General features: G+C 44.2%; 1 protein-coding gene across 1 annotated transcript in view; it reads right to left on the reverse strand.

Annotated features, from left to right (window-relative positions):
* FAM171A1 (family with sequence similarity 171 member A1) overlaps positions 1-17,459 on the reverse strand; it is an 88,905-nt gene extending 71,446 nt beyond the window's left edge. Inside the window, exon 1 of the mRNA XM_075143846.1 lies at positions 16,872-17,459. Within this exon, the coding sequence (XP_074999947.1) occupies positions 16,872-16,965 (94 nt within the window). The 5' untranslated portion in view covers positions 16,966-17,459. The remainder of the gene's footprint in view (positions 1-16,871) is intronic.
* Positions 17,460-20,651: the final 3,192 nt, after the last annotated feature.

A 20,651-nucleotide genomic window follows, 5' to 3' on the forward strand; every position in this document is an offset into this window, starting at 1 on the left:
AAACCAAGACGGAAAGTAAAGAGTTAAAGCTGTTTGGCAGCTGTTACTTTAAACTCCTTTGGGTTTTATAATTTGCAGAGCATGTCAGTTCCTCCACCCTGGAACTTTTTTAAAACACCCAAGCAGAGGAATGTCACAGCACGATCATCTGCCCTCAGTACAATAGTCAGAGATACAACACAGCAGAGGACCTCCTCCTCCAAATCTGTCACTTGTAATAAATTATGGTGTAGCCAGGAGCTGACTGAGACCAGACAGAGAAATCAAAATTAAAAGAGTATGCAGAATCGGACATGACCTATATAGAAGTGATGGGTAAGGCTGAAGAGAGCTGTATGATTTTTTAGAGGGAGAAGATATGCAGAGAGGAGGGACAAGGACAGAGCCAAATGGCACTCTACAGTGAAGGGGACAAACAAGAGCACAAAACCTTGAGCACTGTTATTAAAAGGGAGCAGTTTGAGGGAGTATTCAAGCATACAACACACCAGTTTCTTGTTAAAGGTGCTCAGAAAGTAAAGACCAATGTATAGCACTAAAACCCAGCCACAGTGAAATCAGATCAGAGACGAGGTCAGCATTGCAAGACCTCAAGGGCAAGTGCCACATTGCAATCAGAGACTGTCTTTGAAGAAAATACTGAGGACAGAAGCTTTTGCACAATTGAGTAAGAAAAAGAAATGCTTATGTTTATAATTCTTCAAATAAATGCCTTTTTTCCCATTAGCTCCTCTTTTCTGCACCTATGGAGAAGGGCTATTCCGTCATACAAACATCACATATCACTATATCAAGCCCCTATATCTGGGCAATACAAACCCCCTTAAAGCAGAGAAACCCAACATGGATAAAAAAAGCTAACATTTAAAGATAGATAAACTGCTACCCCATCATTTCATAACCTTGCACTAAATGTACTTCCTCTAAAAGTATCCACTTCCATCAGCCCAAAGCTGTCAGCAAGAACTAGTGAACAGTAAACTACTCTCCGGCTCCTACTCAGTACTGCGGAACAGTAGCTCTGAAGCAGTCCTGAGCATGTCAGCCTTTGGCAAGCAAGGGCGGACGCGTTCTTCTCTTACTGGTTTAGAACAAGCAGCCAAAGTCAGTAAGATACAGATGGGCACCTTTCATGTATCCTCTTCTAATTTGTTTACCTCTTCCAACTACTTGCATTTTCATATGAACGTTTTTCCTCTGTTTCTACCTTATTTGCCTTTCCTTACTGCACAGCTTACAGCGTTAGAAGGGGTCACAAAGCAGAACTGCTATTTAGCTCACTGGCAATGGAAAAAGGAAAAAAATGCAACAACTTGACAGGTGACAGCCCAGCAGAACTCCAGCCACAAGCTGGGGCCCTCATGCACTACTGCTATTTACAGATATACAATAGCCAAGCAAGAAGTTACAGCGGTGGTAGGCAGTGCAAACCCAGCGTCTGCCTCCTGCAAGTACTGAGAGCAAAACAATGAGATACTTGTTCCAAGCTCACGCAGCAAGGCAAAAAGAACTGCACAGCAGCCACCGTTCTTCTGAACAGAAGCCAGTAAGATGATTTTGTTTTTTTCATTTCCCCCAATGAGTTCACAAAATGTTCATAAGAATCATCCTTTTATTTTAATTATTGCACAGATCCATCCGATCTGGATGCAGAGTTACTCAAAAAGCAGCAGCAGTGGGGCTGGAATGAGTGTGAAGAACAGGAGCACAGCTTGCTCACTGCTGTATGTTCTGCTACACCAACCCACACTGAAGAAGCTGCAGTTTAGGATCCTCAGTTGGCAGAAAGCCAACAGGACAGACCTCCTAAGTCTGGATGCAACGTGTCAAAAAGAATACAAAGAACTGGCCAACACCACAACAGTTAGTAGCCATGAGATACTGCCATGGCTGTCAAGCTAACCAAGCCTCCCTCAAGTAGGAAAAAAAGACACAGAAACACGCTGCTCTAGCTACAGCCCCATCTATGCACATCCCTGCGTGGTAGTAAAGGCCAGCAAAATGCCTTATTCCACCTACACATTCAGCATCTCTCTCCAGGAACCACTGTGCAACCAAATCCTTCTCAATCACTTCTGATGGAGATTAAGAATCTGGAAGAAGAACAAGACAATGGATGAGAGTATTTCAGAACGTGAAATGCAGCTGCATGTCAAGCAACTGGAAGAACAGGCTGAAACATTGCCAAGTTGTCAGGGACAACTAACCTGTGAGTAAACACCCAGGTAATACAACTTTATAATCCACAGTTGAAAACACTGGTCAGAGGCAAGTTCAAGTGAATCTGACAAAGCATGAAATGTCTCCAGAATTGCCATGAGGATGGACAGCCTTCAGAAACAAGAACCAGGAAGCAACTAAGTAAGTCCTGGCACAACTCCCTGATGAACTATTCACCTCCTTCATACCTTGGCCTGAGTGTGCTCCTTGCTCTAAGGGAACCATAGGAGCACACTGAGGAGGACACGCGTTCGTCTCTTCTGAAAGTCAAGGTGGTCATGACTGTGTGAAGAAGTTACTGGCCACTCCACCAAGGCCAATTTCTACACCACAGCTGCTGGCAACAGAAGTCCTCTTGTCAAAAATGACAAGTGTGGCAGAAGATTCAGCCACCAGACATATTCTGAAGACATGGCTCAGAGTGTTTACAAACTGTACAAAAAGACCAATGTAGAAGACACATTATGTTACCTAAATATGCATAATTTTATTTGATACTTTATGTTTCTGATAAAGAAAAACACCACTATATCAGTTCCAAACAGGCATACCGAGAGTACATCAGTAGTTAGAAACCAAGGACCTACTATGACTACCAAAGAGAAGAACCTACTAGAATTGATTTTTACTTACATAGCTTGCAGAATAAGACATTATTCTGTCACTTTTACCTGTATTAAGAATATCCACAAAATTCCCATTCTCTTGTTACAAGGTATTGTGGCTTTAATTGAATGTCTTACCTTACATTGGGGTAATATTATCTTGGAAGTATGTTTTTTTTTTCCTTTGGTCACAAAGCACCAATACAGAATCACATGGGCTCTAGCGCAAAGCACCACTGAGTTGGGAAAAAGAAATAGAAATACACAGAATTCACCGGTTCTGGGTAAATACATCTGATTCAACATCTGGTCAGTTTTTAGGGTATCTTAACTACCTCTGGAACCCTACTTATCTTAATACAGATAAGATATAAAGTAGGTCAGCTCTCCATTTTAATGCTAAGCATATTTGTGTTTTTAGAAGGGATAATTTTTAATAGTATCAAAGGCACTATCACAGCCTAAAGGCTGAATTGTCTTGAGCTACTGGAATGAGAGGAAGAATTTCTAAGTGATACAGGTTTACATAACAGATTTAAAAGTCTAATATTAAAATCCACTTTTTCTGAGAAGGTTGGAAATATGTAAGAACTCCTGATAATACTATGCAAATATCATGAAAACTGCAGGAAAAAAAAAGACCAGAAGCCAGTGATGCTTAATTAGAGGCCTCAACAGATTGTTCTAAAATCTTGAACAAGGAAGTACACCTACTCATACACTCAATTAATTCACATGCCTTCTATCTGCTAGCAAGGGTTTATTTCAAATCTATTGTCATGAACAAGAAAGAACAAACACATCTGTATACGTTTGCAAGCCAAAGCTTTGAACAAAGCAAGCAAGCAGAAAAGAAGACGCAACTTCTGGTGTTATTGAAATAGCCACAGCAATCCAAGGACAAAATTGAAGCCAAGTATCCTGGATAACACATTAATTTCATAGAATAATGACCATTTACAAAGGACAATCACTGTAAGTTGTTCAAAGTACAGAATATCATGCCATGAACACATAACTGAAAATGGTGGAAAATGCATTACAGTTTTACTACTGCGAGGTAAACTTTGATTCATACCATATGGCCTTACAAGACAAGCATGTGTGCCCGTCTGCACATGTGTGCATGAACGCTGAGGTCTCCAACCTGCAATTGTATCCATACCAGTTTTCTAGCAGAAGTAAGGAGAAGGTGGGAGGATTCCAGTAAACATTAAATTCATAGTTTTTCAGAGTCATTCAGGAAAGCTAATCATACTGACTCACTATTTTTGTCTCAGAAATCTGGTAATTAACACAAACTGAGATAAAGTGTGACGATAATACCTAGCATCAATATAATACCTAGTTATGTTTGTATTTGTTCTCCTCTTCACAAGGCTTAAAAAAAACCCTAAAACCTAACAAAAGCAATCATACTAGTATCTGAATAATTCATGACAAGGAAAGGGATCAATGCACATATCATTAAGTTCTCTTCTTCTCCTCTATTCTGTTTACTGTGGTATAAAACATACAATATTTTTATTTCCACCTCAGGCAAAGAGGTCCAGTGAATGCAATACATGGCTACCTCATAAAATCATGGGTCATCAGTCTGGGTTTAAGATAAAAAAGAAAAGCTAAACCAAATGTTATACTAGGTGCACAGAGAACTTTATTTACAAGTTCAATTAGTTACCAGCAAACTTCTCCGAAATCAACATTATCTGCGTTGCCTCACTCTTTGAAGTAAAATAATTGCTTCTTATGGTATTTTCTGCATTGTAACTACAGACAAGTACTGACTTTTTAACAGCACCTTGGATTTGAGGTGTTTTATCCTCCTGCTGCTTAAGAACATGAAATGAGATTCTCATGTTACTAGCAATATCAAGCTTGCAAGTATGTTTGAAATACAGATTTGTTTACATGACTACTTTTGAAACTGTAGGTTGTCTTCTGGCAGACTGAAATAAGTTAAAAATTAAGCTCAAGTCAATAGGGAAGGGAAGGTGAGGGAAGGAGCAAGAGGAAAAGGAAGAACCTTCTTAGTACTTGTAGCTGGAAGCCATTCAAACTTCGTTTCCTATATAGGGACTTTAACATGCCATCCTATCATCTTTGTGCTTTTTCTTTTTGCCCTTTTTTTTTTTCCTCTCCTTACTTTCATTACATATATATATTCAGAAACCAAGCTTGCCATCCATTTAGGGGACAAGTGGCTGTGTGTCCACTTACAAAAAAATACCCTCAAACTTGAACATCAGCATGGCAGGTGGGGGCTGCCTGCCTTCCCAGGAGGCCGAAAGCAAGCCAGGCTGCTGATGCACCGCGCGCCGCCCGCTGCCAGGCAGCTTTCCGGCTTTACCCTTTACGCTCATGCAAGCGTGACAGGGAAAAGCATAGAATGGCAAGAAAAGGGTGACTAAATCTGAAGATTATTTCACAAGGGTCCAGGAAGAAACTGCCATGACTGAGTATCAGTAAATTTGTTAAAAGCTCCCTAATCATTAAAGTAAAAATAGCACAAATTAAGACCCGACTCTTGTGTGGCCTTGGTTTACTTCCCAGCCCTGACTTAGGCAGAGTGCCATCTCGGTCACTGCACTTTCTCTTTACTCCTGACCTGATCTTCTGCACAATAGAAGTATCTTCCCCATCCTGTGACTAGAGAGTAAGCAACAAGTGTTTCTTCTCCAAGGAAGATACACCCTTTTATCAATACTAACTTTTATTATACACTTAAGATGCTGTAAGAATAACTTAGAGATGCAACTCAGCAAGAGAAAGCACTATTCCTTTTGGCAAACTTATGCATGTCCTTCAAAGCCTTTCGCTGTTAAAAGCTCTTCTGAATTTTAACAAGATTTGGAGTAATGAAAGCTGTACTTTACCATCTCCACAAAGACACACCAGCAAGTAACCAATGATCCGCCCTGCAACCCCCTACTCTCAGATACTATTTGTTTATAGCGAGCCCCCAGATGTGCCAAAGCTCTTTCATGATGGATTATTTAGAGTATATCCTCACTAGCTGTTAATCTGTATAACAGTAGACAGAACGGCATAAAGTAATAGTGAGGAAGTGAAATTTCTGCCCCACGTCAGCATCGTGGTCAGGAAACACGGCTGTGCATTTGCTCTTCCTCCAATTCAATATATACCTTCTTGGAAATGCTAAAATCACCGCAGTTTTGTAAGGCACAGGCATGCAGATTAAATAATACCTGGATTGAAGAAGCACCTGAGAGAGTTTGGCCATAAGAATTTCAGCTTTAGTATTTTCCACCATGCAATTAGGCTAGGGGTAAGGGAAGATGACACTTGATCATTCTGAGTGGCTAACTGATGCAAGACTTAATACTTGAATGCATCAGATATTAAAAAGCATCTTTGTTTATGTGCAATCATCCACAGTAAACAAAGATTCTCCACAGCTCTGAAGGAATCTACAGGACTATCACTTATTTATAAGAGTTTGATCTTGAGAGGCTACCTATACTCTTTTTTGATTTTTCTTCACCACAGAAGAATTTATGAAAGTATGGAGTATTCACTTAAAAGCATGCAGTAACTTGCACATGGGAATAACCACTACCTTTCTAGGACACGACCACAAAAACTGCTCTACTCTCTGTTACCTAGCCCCTCACTCCTCAAAACCCAAGGATTTTTTCTGTGCAGAAAGTTAGTTTGTGACATGACACTGCTTTGATTCCCTTTCTAATGACATCACCTGCTCAGAGGGCTCACTCAGCTCTCTCAGCAGCAATAGTAAACCATGCTTTAAAAAAAAAAAAAAAAAAAAAAAAAAGGATAATGTTACTGAAAGATTAAGTACATACTCACAGGTAAAATTATTAATTAAAACAAGATCTCCAGCAAGATTTTGAACACAGCTAAAGAGTGCCAAGTAGTTTTCACTGAGGTAGAGCTTCACAGAGCAGATAGCTACTCATATCCGATCTAAAGAAGGAAGTCCTTATCTAATCAAATGTCTGGAAAAACTAATAGTTTTCAACAAGAATTTTAGTACATCTCTTCCTTCTCTTCCTTCAACAACTGATTTTTAAAGTATTTTTACTAGTTTAATATTCCAAAGCCTGCTACAGTTATCACTCAATAGCTTGCAGCAATAAGTAAACTTGAAATTAATCCCATTAGAAACTCTCGCTCCTACTGCTTCAGGCTGCTTGAAGCAAGTGTATTTTTAACTTTCATGTAGACTGCTAACTAGAATATTTACACTAAGTTTAATGCCGTATTTCCCTCTAAAAAGTTTTAACTAGCTGTATACTAAAGAATGAAATAACTATCCTGTAAGAACAAAGGAAATTTTAACTTTTGAAGAAAACAAGCTTCTTCATATTAAAGTTTTAATAGTGGGGGAAAAAAGTAACAGTCCCCACACATAGGCAGTCTGCAAAACAACAAAAATACAGCTCTCATTTCAAACATCTGTGTTCCTGGCTCCTGTGAATCATACATCATGAACCTAGAGACTGGCCCAAACTTAAGTTATTTGCCAGGACCTTGACTACAGCACCACACGCTGAAATAAGCTGAGTTGCAAGAACACTCTGGGTACTAGCAGTAAAGCTAAAAGAGCAAGTATATTACTGTGCTTCGCTGTGTCTGTCAACATTATTACCACAAGTAGCTTTTTAAACTACTGTAATATTTGTCCAGGTCAGCATGCTACTCAGCAGGTTTCAGAACTTGCCAGGAGCACAATTCAGAAGGAAGCAAAGAGCAACTGTTGCTCCCATCTTGAGCTGATGCCACCCATTCTGCAAACACAATGCGGCGCCTGGACAAGTCTATCGCCCTGCTGCCCAGCGGCGTGTTCTCCCCCTCGTCCGCCTCACGCCCTGCAGGCCATCAGTCCTGTCTCCAGAGCTCCTGGACCCATTTATTTCCCTAGCAATGCTTGCCCAACTCAAACAGAAACAAGAATCGGCCATGAACATTCCCTAGCACTTTCCTGCTGCTCTGCAGCAAAAGCACTCCAAGCCTTTCATGATAGGAGAGGGCCAACACAGGGACAGAAGGAGGAAGGGTAGGATAAGGAGTGAAAACTTCTTCTCTCTCAGCAGACACCCTAATCTAGGAGACATCAATGCAGAAGTGCAGTAACTAATGAAAGCAAAGGCAATTATCTGGAGGAAAGTGGGAATCGCTCTGGCTGACAGACAGTTCAGAGAGGAATGACCAGACACTATCAGGTGTCATACACTAATTACGCCAAATTGTACATTCACAGCTAGCTGACAAAAGTTACCAGAATGCTATGCTAAGTGCCCAGTACTGCCCTCCACATTTCTTCAGCGTTTAGATGAGCCAAAGTGCCTCATTTTGTCTCGAGCCATTTGGGACATCCAGAGAGCAGAGAAAAAATGACTCAGGTACTAACCCACCCGTTACCCTACAACTGGGAGAAACACTCACGAGCACTACATCTCACAGTTCACTTGAGCTGAAACTGTGGATGAAGCTCTGTTTAAACTACCATGCAGGGTACAAATTGGAGTATCCGAGGCAGGGACAAAAACCTGTCCTGATGGAGACAGAGACGGTTGCAGCTGAAAGCGTCCCAAATCATCTGCCAGTACCTAGGTCCAGGTCTGCCAGTATTCACTGCTCTAGTGCAGGTTTTTTCATCTACTGTAGGCAAATTAGTTTTCAAGAAATTCTTTATGCTTTTTCTTTGAGCAATGGGGTGGTACCACATTTTCAGACATTAGCCGTCGTCTTTGAGCAGTAACTTTTAAAACAGTTAACTTGCTAAATGTTGTGCCCTACATCTTATGTTATAGTTCTACAAACAATTTAATCCTGCATCAACTGGCAGTGCTGCCATGAAGTCCTTGTTTTCCCTTATCAGCTCCTCTCAGCCCTTTCCTCTGCACCAGCAACAGCATTTGTGTAATTCCCGATGAATCCAACTGGGGAAGTCATCCAGGTGAAGACTGAACTGGTGCATACAGGAGTTTTCAGTTGGATAACTTCCTCGATCTGGTTTACCACAACGCTGCACAAATGCCAGTAAGAGAAAACAGACAAAGGTGAGAGTAACAATGCAACTTAATCCAGAATAAATCAACTCTTGGGAATACAAAGCTAATTAAAAACATGGAAAAAAAATGTAGACAAGCCCAAACAACTCTGCAAGCCTCCTTACTTGTTTCTAAACCTTTCTTTTTGTTTATTTACTCTTGGGAGTGAAACACTTAGACTCATAAGCATAATGCTACAAAGACAAATGGCTTAGAAATGTAAATAGGCAATAACTCTTGTTTGAGTCTTGAGAAATGCAAGATAACCCAGCCCAGGTAATCCAAGAGTGTGTGTTCCTTCACATGGCTTATTACATGGTATATATTCAGTAGCTCGAAGGCCAAGCCAGAGGGCAACACCACACTTACGAAATTTCCAGTTACAGTATATGAGGGAGGATTCATCTGACTAAATGGGAGTACAAACAGCATTGTCTAGGCTGCCATGCTAGTCAGTGGAGATCCACACAGCACGATTCATCTGACCAAATGTGCTTACTCCAGGTGACAGGAATGACACTCGGCTCCATTAGCTGAAAAGATTAGATCTTCATGTCTGTAAAAGGACCATGGATGACTAGCTAAGATGTAGACACTTGCAGACTGCAGACACCTGAGTTAGGTGAGATGCCTCCTACCCTGGATGACAATTGCATATCCCTCGCATGAGAAGTCTTACATTCAGATATCAAGTACAGACTGAGAGATGAGATGTTTGGATCTTAACCTTTCACTTTGCACAACTGTTCATGGTATGGTGGAGAGCAAGAGGGCTGGACAAAACTGCTGATACACTAATTTCCTCCCAGCAGCAGTCCAAATACAGCATTTGCCTTAATTTGTTGTTGCTTTATTATCAAACAAGTCTCACAACATCATTTGAGAAATACTTGTTGCTGTATTAGTATACGCCCTTGCTTATGAAGGATGAAAGACACCGTTTTTTCAGTAATGACAATCACAAAGGTGGGATGAAACAGGAGGGAGCTCCCAACACTGCTATCACCTCTGTTAATTACTGCACAAAGAAGAAAGGCCTCTTTGTTTTCTTTAACAAAGTACCTTATGCCTCTACCTATTATTTATATCAGCATTTACTGACTGTCAAGGTAAGCTCTCCTTTACTGTTAAACATTGCTATTGTATTACTCACACCTACCGCACAGTACAGTAGTTCTCAGCACTTTTTCATCTAGAGCTTAAGAAAACTGGAAGCATTTTGCACCTTATTGGATTCAGCTCCTTTGTTGTCCCCAAGCCAAAAGGATGCTGCTACTTCCTTCCCCCTGCCTTCCCCCCGCGCTCCGTCTCCTCCTTGCTAACTGCAGTTGCTGCTGTGCCTCCTCAAAGCCTGGTTCCCACAGGGCAGAGAGGCTGAGGGTGGCCCCTACAAGAGTCACCCCAAGTCCAGCAAGGCTTATGTGGGGTCCCCTCTACCGCTATGTGCTCTTGCCTCCCCCCCTGAGAAACAACCATTATAGCAGCATAGCAGAGTTTTCCGTGGTGCAGGTTCCTACCCCCAGTGACACGAGGCTTCACCTCCTGCTGCACGAGGTGTGCAGATAACGGATAACGACAGGATTTCACTCCCTAGTACGCCTCCACAGCTCACAGAACTGCAAAAACTAAGGGTAGGTACAATCAAGAGATAGCTTCGGTGTTGGATTTCCAGGGACTTTCGTGCCCTGCCTGCAGAGACTGCTTCTATTCAAAACATACTTTATATCCACAGCAGTTCTGTTTAAATACACCCAATCTCCCAAGTAGCTAGCGAGGGAGCCAAATTTACAGACTATACTATACACAAATGAATTTCCCCTTCAGATCGTCTCAAGATCTGTTCTTCAAGCTAGCAAAAAAGTGACATGGGTATATCTGAACCAGAACGTTGGCATTTTACATGAAATGAAAATGTAGCTCTATGTTGAAATATACTTAAATACTACTTTCAAGGGCTCAGACTTGCCATTGTGTCAAATATGATTCTGTCTTAATATTGTAAAGTGAAAGATTCAATGCACTTATTAAAAGCAACAAGAAATTACAGTATGTTCACATTCTTATGGCTCTGTATTAACGAATATATACGCATTTTTCCAGTTTCCAATAAAACTAAAGATGGTGTTTGTAAAAATCATGTGTATAATGCTTATTACCCATGCACAACAAGCCAGATATTACGTTAACTGAAAACTTAATGTAAACCAGCTTACAGGAAAATGTTTCTGGAATTTCTGAAGGGAAGGGGGAAAAAAAAAAGCAGCACTCGTTTCTCTTTGGTATTTCTCAAAACAAAATGTTTCAGTGTATATTATTAGCGTGTATTATATTAGTATTATTAAACTTATTTGTTCTAGTAAATACAACCCTTTACACAGGCTTCTTGCCTCCCTTATTTGTGCTCCCCGACAGATAAATGGTAAAACCACTGAGACCTGTGGGAGAGGCAGAATACCGACAGCGCGGTTCTCTCAGAGGCTGCCTTTCTTCCTATCTAAAGGCAGAACTGATACATCCTGGAGCAAAGGGAAACTAATCCTCCAAAAAATGCAGCTTGCATAAAGTAATCAGTGTATAAGGTAACAGAAATACTGAAAGTGCACACACTGATTTCAAGTTGCAGGTATCTTGGAGACATCATTTAGCCTTTGGCTGACTGGAAAAATAACTATCTCCCTAAATTATAAGCTCAAGGTACATGACACAATTGCATAGGTCAAATGTACTAGAGTAATTCCACGTAGAGATGTGTGGAAAAGAAGCATCATTCCCAACCATACTGCTATCCATCAGCCAAACTTCAAGCATGGTTGTCAAGAAATGCCATTAAAGCTGAATCAGCAAGCCGCCAGGTACTGTGCATACCTATACGGACATGACCTATGCATCGAGTTTCCTTGCCATGCATTTTCCTCTCCATTTTCTTCACACACCAAGACTGTGGAGTCATCGCCCACAGAAGACAAGAGTAAAAAACTAATTTGAAGTTTGTACTGGCAGGAGGCAGAGTGACAATTCTGCTCCTCCATGCACCAAAAGCATTGGAGATTTCTTAAGTTTTCCAACAAACTTAAAAGCACAATCCTTCTCCTTTCCCAGCACACAAATACATATACCCAGGCCTCTGTTAAATTAACAAGCATATGGTAAAATTGCATTTCATTGCTACCAGAAACCTCTCCTGTAGAGAGGGGACTGCTATTTGAAACCATCCACTTGGCCAGAAGTTGGCACAGAAAGCAGGCGTCCCTAAAAATGTCATGAACCACGTTCCAGTCTCAAGCAGTAAGAGGTGTCAGTGTGAGGTTTAAACAAAAAAAGACAAAAGAGAGGGGGGAGGGAGAAGGTTAGGTAACACATGGCAATTAACACCGTCTCAAGACACAAACAGACAAATGACCACTGGGAAAGCCAGCATGTGAATTTGCTGTCACTTGACAAGTGCATACACACATCATTTAAAGTAAGTTGAATCAGAATCACTTACTGCAAGGTATTACAAGCCAAAAGGGTGAACACAAATGTTTAGCAGAAAAAGACTGCAGTTTAAAACCCTCAGCTCATCAAGGTAACTTGTTCATCTGACCAAGAGAAATCAGTTACTAGGCATTTGCAGGCATTAGTAGTTCAAGGTAAACATGAAAAAAAAAAAAATCTAGAGCTTACCTCGATCTGATAACCGATAAAAACCAACAAATACCTCATCCTCAGTAAGATTTTTGCAGTATTATCTAGTGCTAAGCAAACAATTTGCTCCTCCACTAAAATAAAACAACATCTTTTGTACTGCTTTAGAGCAATTTAGCTTCTACTCTTATGAGTCCATTTGTGGTCTCAGTGAAATAAATGTTTGCATTTGAAGGTCATTAGTAATTTGCAGCTGATTGAGAAGAGATAGTACGGCAGTGCAAGATGAAAAAGAGAAAGACTTTATTTCTGCATCATCTAAACTTTATCATCATAGTGAAAACTGCAAGCTTGGGATAACTGGCTTAAAAAAAAAAAAGCCAGGAACTTGAGGGTCTCCTCACAGCTGTTATGCTGTCCAGAAAAGAAGCCTTGACAAAACGTGCAGCTGAAATGGTTGTGAAATTGGCTTTCACGATGTCAAGTAATGTAATGGCTGTTTGCAGGCAGGCAGGGCAATTCCAAACAGCAGCACTCAAGCATCACCCCTCCTGTCCCCCACGCACACAGAGGGAGAAGATACTGCGGATTCTGACTAAGCAGCAACAGCTAGCTGAACTTTTATTCACCATCATACTGGGGGGGGGGGGGGGGGAATCTATCTGCCTGATCTCATTCTGGTATTAAGAAGGGGGGATATCCTGAGCATATTCATCTACTAGTAGACTAGTCCTTGAACTCGGTGCTATTTATTAATAAGATGTTATTTTATTATGAATAACTTCTCTGTTTTGAACAACTATTGAACTATGAAGACCAACGAAGACACGAATTAAACCAATACCCACTGCAGCACACAAAAGTCACACTGGACTTATGCACTACAACACAGTATTTTAGGATTTCTCTTAAAAGAGCCTCCCTAGCATCTACAAATGAATCAACCTCATCATCCGCTGCAAAGCAAAGTTTACAGGTGACAAAGAAATTTAAACCCTTCTCAAATTACACTAATTTTGCTTACGTTCTCCCTGGGTTAGTGTTACCTCTTCATATAACTCTTAAATTCCTATTTGCCAAAGCTCCCTAAGTTTAAAAGGTATCTGTTCATATGAAGAAAACTCACTGTGTATTTTGTCTGTACTCATCAGACAAATCACCAATTCCCAACAGGAATGCAGCTTAAGGATTAGTTTGTTTTTTCATTTTAACTAAAATTTCTACACATTCATTCCAGCATTCAAACCAATTTAAGTTCTGGAATACTTGATAGAACAATTAAAAAACAAACAAACAAGCAAAACCACCAAAAAACCTCAAAACCATAATTTAGTCCTCACCTAAAACACTTGTCAGGTTTTAAGTATTTGAAAGAAGTTAAAGAGGTAAAGCCTTACCAATCCTAAAGTGTACCTTCATGGACTTCTAACAGCGTCACTGATGGGGCTCTAAGCATCAACACCGACAAAAATGAACAACTAATCTGTGTGGATTTTAACATTAAAGAAAATAAGTTACTGAAACTTAGAGGGTACCTCTGTGACCTTCAGAGGCCGCAACAAATCTGCATGATGAATCAAATAAGGTAACAGCATGCCAAAGTCATCCAATTTTCTAAATAGGGTGCTAAATGCAGAGCCTAATTACCAGTACTTTCCATATTCACAAATTAAATAATCAGTCTGGCCAAGCAGAATTTGAAGCTGGGTCTGTCTGAACATATGGCTGAGAGCAGCAAAAGAGAGAAGTGCTCGATGCAAAGCATCACTCCTCATCCCTTCCTTAACCAGAACACTGACTACAAATCCCACCATCAAATAGCTCCAAATCCAAGACCTATTTATTTGGTCTCTTAACACAGGCACAGAACATCTTAACTGAGTCTCATCTAATCTGTCCCACCACGAGGAGGGTTCTCCGCCCTAGTCTCTTGTAACCTGTCCAATAATAAATATTGCAGCTGAAGCAATTATTCCCTGATGGCATCCTCTGGCTTTCTCACTTCCAGCTTTATTCCAATCCCTTGGTTTTTCCCCTTGTGGCTGGGAAGAGACTAGTGAAAGTCAGTCATCTGCAAACATCCCTGAACTTTGGCAATGGCCCTTCACCTGTAGCTACAACTATCACCACAGTGCTAAAAGGGCAGGAGGGAAAAACAGTTGGTTTAGGTTTTACAACCATTTAGCACTTACTGTGCTCAGTCTACAAACAAGGAATGTGCCTAGTACTAAAACTCATGTTCACACCTGATGATTAGGAACTTATTCAAGGCTACAAGCTGGCATTGCATAAACTTTCAAAAAAAGACTCATGGTAAATAGCTGGTAACTAGTGAGCAGAATACACTTCAATATGAGATTAGCTCTACATAACCACTTACCAATGTACACGTCCAAAGAGTAAAGATTGGGCTCGTAATTAGACTTTGGAAAATGATGTTATCTATGAAAACTCAGATGCTCTTACATGGAAGATAAAATTAGACCATTCTGTTGAGACAGAAATGTTCTCTACTCACTGACATAACTGCTATTACTTAAATAATCAGCTATCAGGTCTGATGTGGATGTAGCAGCTATAGAGACAAGCCTTTCCACATAACATAAATTGAGCTTGACAATAGATGAGATCGACAGGGGAGTTGAAGGGCACTGATTTTGCCAATACCTCACCACTTTGATCGCATATATGAAAGATCTTTTCCATGTGATGCAGAAATTACAATAGATTTTGATATTACCTTGGTATCTGAAGTGGTAGCTTCAAGGGATGAACACAGTTCTGTTTTTCTGCCATGCTTATCAATAAACTTAGTATAGTCCTGAGTTTACTGGCCTTTGAGTTATTGTTATTGTTTTGTCCTTAAGAAAAGGCAGAATCTGACATTACATTTGATGTCAGATTGCCTAGCATGGTAGGTTTTGCCACAAGATACCAAAACCTTTTGAATACTCTGTATGAGAACACAGGCCCACCTAGATCTTCCTTAGTATGCCGCAAATACAATCACGAAAGAAAGAGTTCAAAAAGATTAATTTTAACGTTTTCCTGCTTGTGGCAAGCATCGCTTACTGATTCTTACCGACATGCGAGACAGGAAAGCTTAGAGGAAACAGGACATAAGCGTGGTGTACTTCCACCCCACCGCAGCGGGAAGGGTGCTGCCAGTCCACCGCCGGGAAGGCTAAGCCGGCATACGATCTCTCATCCCAGGTGACACATTTAGCCCCCTGACAACGCACGCCACGAGGCTAACACTGACCACGGGGGAGGGCGCATCTCCTCCTAGCACGCTTCCTACCCTTAGGTAGACAAGTTTTCTGCTTCCTCACGTAGCCGTAGTCCCGGCAGGCGCGATGCTGCCGCGGCATCCCTGTCGGAGCCCGGCGGGAGGAGGCCGACGGAGGGGCTGCCCTGCTGCCACCAAACGCAAGGCCGAGGGCAAGCGGGGCACGGGGGAGTGTCTCCCCCCGCCGAGGTTCCACACGGGGTTGGAGGGCAGGTGCACCTCGCCGCCGAGGGGACGCCTCACCACGGCACCTGTGAGGATCAGGGCAGAGCAGCCCACGGCAGGACCCGGCCCGGCCCAGGAGGACCAGGAGCTGCTCCAGGTGCCGGGGGGCTCGGGCCGCGGCCTCCCGGGGGGCTCGGGCACTGACCCGCTGCGGCTTCTCCTCTCGCCCGGGCAGGGCGGAGGGGGAAGACGACCCTGCCCGGCCGGGGAAGTGTCTCTCCCCGGCTGCCGAGGGGCGCAGGGGCCGCCCGGCGCCGTGACAGGCCCCCGCCCGGCCGGCGGGCAGCCCACCGCGCCGAACAAAAGGCCCAACCGAGGCCCGGAAACGTCCCGGGGCGGCGGGCCGAGCCGCGCCGCCAGCCCGGGGGGCGAACCCGCAGCCCGACGGCCCCGCACGGCCGGGGGCAGGGCCTGCGGCCGCCGGTGCCCCTCAGCCCGCCTCTCACCGCCGCGTCGGGCCCTGCAGCGGGCAGGGCGGGAGAGGAGGGAACCGGGGGAGAAGGACGCAATGCAACGGCTCCGGCGGCGCTCAGGGAGGGAGGGGGCAGCACAATGAGGCCAGCGGCAGCCCCTGCCCCTTCCGTTAACAAAAGCTCCCCAGCCGCGGGGCTTGCACCCGCCTCCGGGCTGCCTTCACCACCTCGGGCCCGGGGGGCTCTGCAGCGGGCGGCGCCCCCGCTGCGTCCCCCAGCCGGCGGGCGGGGGGAGCCAGGAGAGGTCTCGCATCACCGCCCCCCCGCCCTACCCCCCCGCCAAGCCCCCGGCCCGACCCCCCCAAGTTCGCCGCCGCCCGCACAATGCAGCCCCCCGCCGCCCCGGGGGGCACCGCACAAAGCGGGCCAGTCCCGCCGCCCTTCCCGCACCGACCTTGAGCCGCCTCGGGCGCCCCTAAGGTTTTGGTCACCGCCTTCCACACGTTGCAGCCCAGCAGGCAGAGGAGAAGCGCCGCCGACCTGCTCATTTCCACCCGCCGCCGCCAGCCGCCGCCAGGGAGGGAATCGCCGCCGGAGCCGCTGCCCGGAGGAGGAGGAGGAGGAGAAAGAGCCGCATCAGGGGCTGGCCCGCTCCGCGCCTCCCTCCATGTTGCCGTGCGCTGCCCCTCCTGCTTTCTCCGCCTGCTGCATTGTCGTCCCGCCGCTGCGCCCCGGCCTCCGCGTCCCGCGCTGTCCCTCCCGGGCGGCGGAGGCGGGGGGAAGGAGAGGCGGGAGCGCTCCGCGGCCCCGGCTGCCTGTCTAGGTTTATTTTTTAATTTGTTTCCCCCGTTTATTTTTTCCCCGGTCTCCCGGCAGGGGCAGCCCGGCTCCGCCGCCCGCTCGTTAACCCTTTGCGGCACCGCCTGCCCCGGGCGGCGGGCCCGGCGGCACAGCGCCCCCTGCCGGCCGCGCCCCGCCGCGCCCAGCCCTGCCCTCCCGGACCGCCGCGGGGCGAGGGGCCGCGGCTCCCCGGCGAGCAGCGGGGCCTGCCGGGCGGCCTTGCCGGCCCCCGCCGAGCCTCGTCACCCCGCAAGACCGGCTGCCGCCCGGGGGCCGGCGCGCGGCCCCGGCGGGCAGCCCGCCTTCCACCCCCCGCCAGGTGCTGCGGCGCTTACCTGCCGCGGGGGGCCGGGTCCCGCCCGGCCGCGCCCGCCGCCCTTTCTGCCTCTCCCTCAACAGCTGCAAAATGGCCTCCTCGGTGGTACTGTCCCCCGCCGCGGCGGCTCGCTCGCCTTCATCCGCAGCCCAGCGGGAGGGACGAGGGGGAAGACGGACGTGGTGGCTTATAATGGCACGGCTGAGACGTGTCGAGTCACAGGGTCCCCCGCGGCCCAGCTGCCGCGCACGGCCCCCCGGCCTGGTCCCCTGCTGCTGATGTATTTAAAGCGTTTTTTTTTTTAAAAAAAAAAAAAAGACAACCAAAGAACAACAGAAAATGCATCCATCTACCGGGTTTTATACAAAATTGTTTAAAAAATGCTATTGCAAACTGCACAAGAAAGGCAAAGTTTGGGGTGAAAACGCTGGCATTGAAGGCCACGAGGTCAGCCACGGCTCTGCCACGGGCTCGCAGTATCCCCGGGGACATGGCAGTGTGGTGGCCTCCCACCGCTGCACCGTACAGGGCATGACAGAAGCAGCACTGTGGGAATCGTAGCAAGGCCAGGGACGGTCTCCCTGGGGGCTTTCTCACTGGTATATTTTGCAGCATCCGTAAGAGCATCTCTTGGTGTACTTTTCTCCAGGCCAGCGGAGACAGAATACAATGCCACGGCACTCACTCCTCCCTTCCCGGGCTCTGCTGAGCATTATGCTTCCTAGGGGAGGGAGAACAGGCGCTCCTCATGTTTCCTCCAGCGCAGAGGTTGCTGCTACAGACAGCTATTATGGCAAGTCTTTACACAGCTGTGCAAAGCAAAGCCTCTGCCCCACCGGCTCACGGATTTCCCACGATCTGCTCCCGAACACTGCCAATGCTTCAGTTTGCCTGTAAGACTGAAGTTTGTGTACCTACAAATTTAATATCTCACAGAGGTGTCTTAAAGCTTCAGGTTTTATTTGTAACATCTATTTTTAAATAAAATCTGCCATAAAAATGCCACACATTATACATTTATTTTTAGAAAGCAGTACACTAGTTTACTTTGTCACTTCAGTATTTGACCAGAGTAGCTATACCACAAGCTACAGGTATGAATTTTATGAAATTCTTCTGCCCCAGAAGTGTTAAAACTAATTTTCCAGTTCCTTTTTAGAGACACTCCAATTGATTACAATACATTTCACTCTGGTTTTACCGTTAAGTTGTTCAAATACATTTTCTGAGAGTTGATAAATACGGTATACACACTGCAACTTTATTTTTTTATCCTGAGAATTTGGAGGATTTATTTGTAAAGCTTGGTCCTATAAGAAAAGTAGGTACAAAAAGGCTATTCAGTTCACAGAGGAGACCAAATAAGCAAATACAGATCATCTGATCTTACTCCTGCTTACCATAAACAAAGATTTCAATATTGTAAACTCATGTCCTGTCTAAACAGTTATCACGTACCAAGCATGGTCTGAAGAGCCCAGTGAATTTATAACAAAACTGATCAAAGTATAGGGGCTGTTAGTGACTGTGAGGCAACTCCTTCCTAAAGAAAGAAGGTTGGCCACCTGGTAAATAATCACACATTTTATAGCATCTTTTTTGAGATCCCATTTCCCTTTCTCTGGATGTCCATGGATTGAAATTAGCATAAATAAGATAAGCTTATAGCTAGAAACTTATACAAAACCTATTTCTGTCCATAAGGAAAGCTAGAGCCATCTTAGAAAGAGGAATATGCATTTTCCTGAATATCGTTGTATTATTTTCACAGAAAATACCATGGTCCTTGCAACATCAGTGGATAACACATAATAATTGGGGCTGGAAAAGAAATGAGATATTGCACTGAGAAATAGGATATTGTGCTGAATTTTGTCTAGAATTTACATTTAAGAAAGCAGAAAGCCATTTACACAGGCCCTTCCCTTAATCATCTTTTACAAAAATAGAAAATTTTGCTTTATCACTAGTAAACAAATGGTCTGTTTCAAGACTCGGTTTAGGCTGCATTTGCTCACTTGACCCACTATGCAATGGATTTACAGTTCAAGCAAAGGATGTTTCCTAATTCATTCTACAAGCTACAGGCATGTGAAAGGTTAACTTTTCGTCACTGCCTTCTTCCCTCACAGACTAAAGAATACTACTTGGAGCCACTCACTGTAGCACTTTCCCCTCTCCTGTGGCTGTGCATTGGGAACTACCACAACTCATTGGAATTACAGACTGCTTTGGTCTTCCTATGTTGTTTTGCTACCTAACTTGAGTAAGCTACTTTAAAGTTAGGAAATTCAGCTTTATTAGGTTGGTGGTTTCATAGCTTTTGGGTTTTATTTAGCCTGGGAAATATAGCTCACCTATATGGATTCCATGACTAAGAGATGTCATCATATGACATCTACCACTTCACAAAAGCCGATTAGGAATGAAGAAAGGGTAAAAGCTTTTCCAGAAGTTGTTGTTCACAAATCTCTTATTTTCAAATTGTGTATAAGTTAATATCTAGATCTTGATATTACAATATTCCATCTAACAATAACATGGCAGAGGATGAAAAGAAAACCCATATTTTTTCATCATATTCCCATAAATATTTTGACGTACCAAAGTGAGATGTGAATACCTGATCCTAAACAGGCTATGCAGATTTTAAAAACACAAGCTATATATAATATCACACACTCCCTGCATTAGCCTTCTTTATTGCAGCCCAGATATACTTATAGACTATGCCGGCCATACAGGGCTTGTCTCCTTCCTAAATAAGCTAAATTTATATATATAATTATATGATAGCATTCTTATAAATGCACCCAAGGGGGATCTTATTAATGTATATAAATACCTGAAGGGAGGGTGCAAAGAGGACAGAGCCAGGCTTTTGTCACTTGTGCCCAGTGACAGGACCAGAGGCAATGGGCACAAACTGAAACACAGGAGGTTCCCTCTGAACATCAGGAAGCACTTTTTTACTGTGAGGGTGACTGAGCACTGGCACAGGCTGCCCAGGGAGGTAGTGGGGTCTCCATCCATGGAGATACTTAAAAGCCATCTGGACACAACCCTGGGCCACTGGCT

The sequence above is a fragment of the Calonectris borealis genome, chromosome 2 (assembly GCF_964195595.1).
Source record: "Calonectris borealis chromosome 2, bCalBor7.hap1.2, whole genome shotgun sequence".
NCBI lineage: Eukaryota > Metazoa > Chordata > Aves > Procellariiformes > Procellariidae > Calonectris > Calonectris borealis.